General features: G+C 43.9%; 1 protein-coding gene across 1 annotated transcript; it reads right to left on the reverse strand.

Moving 5' to 3' along the window:
- Nucleotides 1–994: 994 nt before the first annotated feature.
- Nucleotides 995–7,999, reverse strand: LOC139973750 (uncharacterized). Its single transcript, XM_071980612.1, has 2 exons — nucleotides 6,988–7,999; nucleotides 995–6,927 (listed from the first exon to the last, which is right to left on the reverse strand). The coding sequence occupies exon 2, from the start codon at nucleotides 6,795–6,797 to the stop codon at nucleotides 2,235–2,237; it is 4,563 nt and encodes a 1,520-aa protein (XP_071836713.1). The 5' UTR covers nucleotides 6,798–6,927; nucleotides 6,988–7,999; the 3' UTR covers nucleotides 995–2,234.
- Between the last annotated feature and the right edge of the window lie 832 nt (nucleotides 8,000–8,831).

Genomic DNA, 8,831 nt, shown 5'->3' on the forward strand with positions numbered 1-8,831 from the left:
GCGGTATCGATCAATCGATGTGCGTTATCTACTAATCGAATGCGCAGTATCGATCTATCGAATGTGCGGTATCGATCAATCGAAAGTGCTTTACTGATTAATCGAATGTGGGATATCGATCAATCGAATGTGCGTTACCGATCAATTGTATGTGCGGTACCGATCAATCGAATGTGCGGTATCGACCAATCGAATGTGCGGTATCGATCAATCGAATGTGCGGTATCGATCAATCGAATGTGTTGTATCGATCAATCGAATGTGCGGTATCGACCAATCGATTGCGCAGTATCGATCAATAGAATGTGCGGCACCGATCAATCGATGTGCGTTATCGACTAATCGAATGTGCAGTATCGATCTATCGAATGTGCGTTATCGATCAATTGAATGTGTTGTATCGATCAATCGAATGTGCGGTATCGATCTATCGAATGTGCGGTACCGATCAATCGAATGTGCGCTACCGATCAATCGAATGTGCGGTACCGATCAATCGAATGCGCGGTAACGATATATGGAATGCGCAGTATCGATCAATCGAATGTGCGGTACCGATCAATCGAATGTGCGGTACTGATAAATCGAAAGCGCAGTATCGATCAATCGAATGTGCGGTATCGATCAATCGATGTGCGTTATCGAGTAATCGAATGCGCAGTATCGATCTATCGAATGTGCGGTATCGGTCAATCGAAAGTGCAGTACCGATTAATCGAATGTGCGATATCGATCAATCGAATGTGCGTTACCGATCAATCGTATGTGCGGTACCGATCAATGGAATGTTCGGTACCGATCAATCGAATGTGTTGTATCGATCAATCGAATGTGCGGTATCGATCAATCGAATGTGCGGTATCGATCAATCGAATGTGCGATGTCGATCAATCGAATGTGCGGTATCGATCAATCGAATGTTCGCTACCGATCAATCGAATGTGCGGTATCGATCAATCGATAGAGCAGAATCGATCAATCGAATGTGCGGTACCGATTGTCACAACTTCCGTGGGATAATACAAAATGGCACCCTCTAGCGCCCCCTCTGTTGCGACCCCGGGTTTTTCCTTTGGCCTTCAAAGCCGATAAAAATAAAATTTTAGATAGATTCAGGGAAGTAAACTCAAAGGACCAAAAGACTACTGAGATGTTTCTGAAAGTTAAATAAACGATATATTTACAATGATACGATCTCTACTGATTTGTACAAGGATTATTGGTACTAGAAATTTGGAATATTACAGACAGATTTTACAATATTATACGGCCGTTAAATTTTTAAAAGATTATTTAACTTATCTTACGCGGCGCGTGCCGGCTCTCGGTTCCTTTCGTAGCTGTTCTGACCTCCTTGCGTCACCAGCAACGATGTCGGGATTCTCCCTCGTAGACTGGTATCCCGTGACTTGGTCAGGAGCAAAACCGTTCCCCGCTGGTCCAATTCGACTCAACGTTTGTATCCCAAGGATGGCTTCCTCCTGGGTGAACTCCGAAAAACTCTGCCGAAGTCACGCCTGTCCCGGTTAAACGACGCACCAATCTAATAAACAAACAGTCCACCGGTTCCTCTGTCCGTCCCCTCGATTAATCTTTTATCTCAAATGAATTTCTTTTCACAATAGATCGGAAAACTAAACTCCTCATCACCGAAAATATCTCTTCTTATATATAGCCGGGTTTAATCTCCCGAAAGTTCTTTTCCAGGAATCCTGACGGAAAAACATCGAGAATCATCCATGTCTCGAAGATACGACTGATAGTGCATCGTTCATTGGTCGACGATATCCGGTCACCTACTAAAAAAACTCTTCCCGTATGTTCTGGAAATTTGCACTCGTTAATACCGAATAGCGCCATCATTTCTCGACGCTTCCAGAAAAAACGCACAAGTTGTCAGTCACGACGAGTGACCTACTTATCACCCTGACCAGCATATACTGAATACACGTACAATGAATAAAGTCGTTCGTGACAATTACTCCCCCTTTAAGATAAATATTTTAAATATTTCATCTATAAATGGACGTGTATGCAACTTTAAATTAAACATAACTAATGAATATTGATAACCATCTCAAAATACTCAAACTAACAATTCCATAAATGTCAAATTCTATAAACTATAAACAATTCTATAATCCGACAAAACTATAAATGTATGATAGCATAACAACAATCAATAGTGTTACAATCAACAAATCTACATCTGATTAAATGAATGAATAACCCGCTTACATTCGGCTCATATAATCTGCACCAACATTGTACTTTCCTTTGATTGATTCTAGTCTGAATCTGTACTCTTGTAGTACTAATGCCCATCTCATAATTCTTGAGTTCAGCAACTTCGCTCTATTTAAATAAGTGAGTGGTTCGTGATCAGTCTGTAAGACGAACTCACTTCCGTACAGATATACATGGAATTTCTGTACTGCCCAAACTAATCCTAGGCATTCTCTCTCAATCACTGAATAATTTCTTTCCCTCTCCAATAACTTTCTACTAGCATACGCTACAGGAAATAATTCTCCTTCATGTTCCTGTAGTAGGACTGCACCTATCCCTACATCGGATGCATCGGTCCTCAGAACAAATTGCTTATTTATATCAGGAAGCCTGAGAAGGGGTGGACTAATAAGCGCTCGCTTCAGATCATTGAACGCCTTGTCCTGGGCGCTTCCCCAAATCACTCTATTGGGTGAACCCTTCCTCGTCAGGTCCGACAGTGGGGCAACTAGTGCAGAGTAGTTTGGTATATAGTCTCTGTAATACCCCGTGAGACCAAGAAACGACCTGACTTGGGTTTTCGTCTCGGGTTTTGGAGCGTTTTTGATTTTATCAAGGGTACTCTGCTTCGGGCCCAACTTCCCGTTTCCAACTGTGTGGCCCAAGAACTCTAATTTAGTGAACCCTATTTCACACTTACTCGGACGAGCTGTCAGTCCGCTCTCTCTCAACGTCTGAAATAACAACTCCAAACACTCTACATGCTCATCCCATGTCTCGGTATGAATCAAAATATCATCCAGATAATTGACAACATTTGGCACATCCCTCAAAATGGTTCTCATTAACCTAGTGAAAACTGCCGGTGCCCCAACCAATCCAAAGGGCATCGTTTTAAATTGCCATAACCCATCTGGTGTCACAAAGGCAGTCTTCTCTTTCGCTGACTGTGTCATTTCAACCTGCCAATATCCCTTCGTTAGATCGATTCGGCTGAAGTACTTGTCATTCGACAATTCCGAGAATATCTCTGTCATGGTTTGCATAGGTTCAGCTTCATACGTGGTTACTTTATTGAGCTTCCTATAATCCACGCAGAATCTCTTCGTACCATCAGGTTTAGGTACCAACACCACAGGTGAACTATAAGGTGAGTTTGAAGGTTCAATCACTCCCATGTCAATCATTTTCCTAACTTCCTCTTGTAACGAATCTTGCATCGAGAGTGGTACTGGGTAAGGCTTTGCTTTGATTGGCTTATCAGTAGTTAACTTGATGTCACATTTAAGAACATCAGTTTTGCCAGGTTCATCAGTCAGGACATCAGTGAACTTGGATAACACTCGTTTAACCTCGTGTGATTGGCCTACACCTAATTCGTCATTTACGACAACATCCGATGCCGATTCACTCTGATTAGTCTGCAGCGCAGGCAGTTCGAAACAACTTTCCTGCTCCTCATCCTCAGACATTGAAATGACTGTAGTCCCAACCACATTTGACTTGTCCCTACTTATGTACTCTTTCAGCAGGTTTGCATGAAAACTTTTCGACTTCCCATTGACATCGATTGAATAGCTTGATTCGCCAATTTCACTCAATACGGTGAATGGCCCCTTCCACTGCATCAACAGCTTGTTTTGATCAGTAGGCAAGAGTATCAACACCAAATCACCTGGTTTGAACTTGCGACTTTTAGCCTTCCGGTTATAGTACTTCTTGTACCTCTCTGACGATTCCTGTAACTCTGATCTAGCCAGAGCGCAAGTCTCCTCTAGCCGTTCTCTCAAATCTAGGACATACTGATATGTTGACCTAGTTTCAGGGTTGTCCACTTCAGATGTCCACATCTCTTTCAAAATGGCCATAGGACCTCTCACTGTCCTACCATAGAGTAACTCGAACGGTGCGAAACCTGTGCTGGCTTGCGGAGCCTCCCTATACGCAAATAGTAGTGGTCCTATATAGCGGTCCCAGTCTGACGGTCTCTCCTCACACATGCGCTTTAGCATCCTCTTCAAGGTACCATTGAATTTCTCAACTAGACCGTTGCAGATCGGGTGGTAGGGGGTAGTGGTGAGTTGTCGCAGTGACAGTAATCGACTCACCTCCTTCATCACATCTGAGGTAAACTGTGACCCCCTGTCAGTCAGGATCTCAGATGGGACTCCCACTCTTGAAAATATGTCCACCAAAGCTTCTGCCACTCTCTCAGTATCTATGTTACGCAATGGAACTGCCTCGGGAAACCTTGTTGCATAATCGACAAGTGTTAGGATATACCGATTCCCATGCTTGGAAGTAGGACTGATCGGTCCGACAATGTCTACCGCCACCCTCTTGAATGGTGTGTCAATCAAGGGCATGTGACCCAATGGGACCTTAGTGACCCTTCCCTTATCACATGTTCTCTGGCAAATATCGCATGACTTGCAATAACGCATTACGTCGGATCCTACACCTGGCCAGTAGAATTGAGACTGAACTTTGTCAGTTGTCTTGGCTATCCCTAGGTGACCCGCCATAATACTGTCATGAGCCAGTTTCATCACTTGATTTCTGAACTTTTCGGGTACAACCAATTGGTCACTAGGTTTGTCATTCCCCGAAACTTTGCGATATAGAATATCATTCCTTAAAATGAATTCGGAGATCCCCTCTTTACCTTTCAGTGGTCTGGGATTCCCAACATGCTTGAAGCAATTTTTGAGGGTTGAATCCTCCTTCTGAGCTTGTCTCAATTGCTCAGGTGTTACGTCATCCATAGGAACATTAGCCGTTTTTAGGGGTTTCAGATTTTCATTTCGTTTTTGCTTTTGTGCACGTGTCTCTACGGCACCTCCAATATCTGAGTCATCGCCTACGTTATCACTTGGAATCATTCGATCCGCAGCGACTTCCGGTTCATCACGTGACTCAACACTGGTTCCTATTTCAACACTAGCTGTTTCTTCCACATTGTGAGGTTCAAACTGCTCACTTGGAACTTTTTTTACACTCCAATCTGGGTCGGGATTCTCAGGACCTCGAACACCAGGAACATTCCCAATTATTAAGTCATACACTGGCCTCTTCATACAGAGAGCCTTGAGGGATCCTGTGAAAAAGGGCGTGTCCACCGCCACGATAGCTTCTGGAATCTTCCTCACTGTACCGTCAATCAGTACACACAGTTGATCTACACCGGTCAACTGATCATCGGAGATCAAATCTCTCCTAACGATGACACCAGAACACCCGCTATCGCGTAACACTGACACCTTCCTCCCTTTAAGATAGCCCTCAACCACCGGCATGCGCTCCTTAACATCTGACAAAATTTTCTCAGTAATGTCGGTAGGCTCCTCACACGCCGCACTGACTATTGGGATCTCGTGACCACACGCTAAATTAATTGAATAGTTGTCACTTTCCTTGATTTGTTTCATCAAACACAGATTCGCGGTTTGTCCGCTACGATGATCTTTTTGCGACCCATCGCTCGATCCTAGCTTGTCGGGTTTGGCATTTTCAGTCGCAACCGCCGATTGCGCTTTAAACCTCTGCCTGCAATCGTTTGCCTTATGCCCCAATTTCCCGCAAACAAAGCATTTTATGGCTGAACGCGTGTTTCTGTTTTCACCAGCGTCCACAATTTTGGTTTTGTATTCCTGACTGTTGGGGTTACCGTCAGGTTTTTTCCCATTTCCCTGATTTGTTTGGAAGGATTTCACACATTTTTCAAGATCCCTGTGATGCGCTTCTAAGTATTTGTCAGCCAGCTCTGACAGCGCTTTAGAAGTCTTGCAGTCATGTTCTCTCAGGAATAATGCTAATTCCTTACTGCATACATTTAGGAACTGCTCCCGCAACATGAGATCTGAAAATTCCTCGAACGTTTTCTTAATTCCGCCCATTTCCAACCATCTGGCCATATAATTTTCCAACCTTGCCATGTATTGAATTGATGTTTCCCCTTTTTTGGGCCTTTCTCGTCTGAATTTCTGACGGAAGCCTTCCTCTGTGAATTGAAATCGTTTCAACAGGGCTTTCTTTAGCTTTTGATAATCTTGTGAGTCATCGGGTGGTAACCTAGAGTAAACACGGAGACTTTCTCCCTTTAGACACAGACTCAAATTTAATGCCCATTGTTCCTCTGGCCACTCTTGCGCTGTTGCGAATTGCTCGAAGCGCAGCAAGTATGCGTCGAGGTCTTCCTTCTCATCAAAGTGAGGCATTTTGGGCGTTGGGATTCTATTTGGCTCGCGGCTTGAAGTGGAGCTACGGGAGGAATTCAAATCGGCATCGCCATTGCTATTTTGCTGCAACTCAGCTTGCTTTTCAAGCTTAGCCAATTCAAACATTCTTTGTTTTTCCGCCTCAGCCCTTTGCTTTTCCGCCTCAGCCCTTTGCTTTTCCGCCTCATCCCTTTCTTTTTCCGCCTCAGCCCTTTCTTTTTCCGCCTCAGCCCTTTCTTGTTGCCTTTCGTCACGAGCGATCTGCTGCTGTTCTTTGACGAAGTTTAAGAGTTCGCCACCCGTAAGACCCATTTTAGCCCCCAACTCAGTTAATTCTCTAATATCCATCATTCAGTCAGGCAAACACATGTACCAATAACAATATATCAAATATATATGGTTTCAGAAACTTCTCAGTTTGTAAGTCACTTCGGGATATACTCCTTTCTGGTGTTTTACACTTTTCCCGTTTTGTTTCTATCTTTTTAAACACTTCCCCGGTTTGTTTCTATCTTTTAAACAATTCCCGTTTTGTTTCTACCTTTTAAACAATTCCCGGATAGGCCCCCATTAATTGTCACAACTTCCGTGGGATAATACAAAATGGCACCCTCTAGCGCCCCCTCTGTTGCGACCCCGGGTTTTTCCTTTGGCCTTCAAAGCCGATAAAAATAAAATTTTAGATAGATTCAGGGAAGTAAACTCAAAGGACCAAAAGACTACTGAGATGTTTCTGAAAGTTAACAAAACGATATATTTACAATGATACGATCTCTACTGATTTGTACAAGGATTATTGGTACTAGAAATTTGGAATATTACAGACAGATTTTACAATATTATACGGCCGTTAAATTTTTAAAAGATTATTTAACTTATCTTACGCGGCGCGTGCCGGCTCTCGGTTCCTTTCGTAGCTGTTCTGACCTCCTTGCGTCACCAGCAACGATGTCGGGATTCTCCCTCGTAGACTGGTATCCCGTGACTTGGTCAGGAGCAAAACCGTTCCCCGCTGGTCCAATTCGACTCAACGTTTGTATCCCAAGGATGGCTTCCTCCTGGGTGAACTCCGAAAAACTCTGCCGAAGTCACGCCTGTCCCGGTTAAACGACGCACCAATCTAATAAACAAACAGTCCACCGGTTCCTCTGTCCGTCCCCTCGATTAATCTTTTATCTCAAATGAATTTCTTTTCACAATAGATCGGAAAACTAAACTCCTCATCACCGAAAATATCTCTTCTTATATATAGCCGGGTTTAATCTCCCGAAAGTTCTTTTCCAGGAATCCTGACGGAAAAACATCGAGAATCATCCATGTCTCGAAGATACGACTGATAGTGCATCGTTCATTGGTCGACGATATCCGGTCACCTACTAAAAAAACACTTCCCGTATGTTCTGGAAATTTGCACTCGTTAATACCGAATAGCGCCATCATTTCTCGACGCTTCCAGAAAAAACGCACAAGTTGTCAGTCACGACGAGTGACCTACTTATCACCCTGACCAGCATATACTGAATACACGTACAATGAATAAAGTCGTTCGTGACACCGATCAATCGAATGTGCGGTACCGATCAATCGAATGTGCGTACCGATAAATCGAAAGCGCAGTATCGATCAATCGACCGGGCGGTACCGATCAATCGATGTGCGTTATCGACTGATCGAATGCGCAGTATCGATCTATCGAATGTGCGGTATCGATCAATCGAATGTGCGGTATCGATCAATCGAATGTGCGGTACCGATCAATCGAATGTGCGGTACCGATCATACGTATGTGCGGTACCGATCAATCGAATGTTCGGTACCGATCAATCGATTGTGTTGTATCGATCAATCGAATGTGCGGTATCGATCAATCGAATGTGCGGTATCGATCAATCGAATGTGCGGTATCGATCAATCGAATGTGCGGTATCGATCAATCGAATGTTCGCTACCGATCAATCGAATGTGCGGTACCGATCAATCGAATGTGCGGTACTGATAAATCGAAAGCGCAGTATCGATCTATCGAATGTGCGGTATCGATCAATCGAATGTGCGGTATCGATCAATCGAATGTGCGGTACCGATCAATCGAATGTGCGGTACCGATCAAACGTATGTGCGGTACCGATCAATCGAATGTTCGGTACCGATCAATCGAATGTGTTGTATCGATCAATCGAATGTGCGGTATCGATCAATCGAATGTGCGGTATCGATCAATCGAATGTGCGGTATCGATCAATCGAATGTGCGGTATCGATCAATCGAATGTTCGCTACCGATCAATCGAATGTGCGGTACCGATCAATCGAATGTGCGGTACCGATCAATCGAATGCGCGGTAACGATATATGGAATGCGCAGTATCGATCAATCGAATGTGCG

Source organism: Apostichopus japonicus, chromosome 9 (genome assembly GCF_037975245.1).
Source record: "Apostichopus japonicus isolate 1M-3 chromosome 9, ASM3797524v1, whole genome shotgun sequence".
NCBI classification, from domain to species: domain Eukaryota; kingdom Metazoa; phylum Echinodermata; class Holothuroidea; order Aspidochirotida; family Stichopodidae; genus Apostichopus; species Apostichopus japonicus.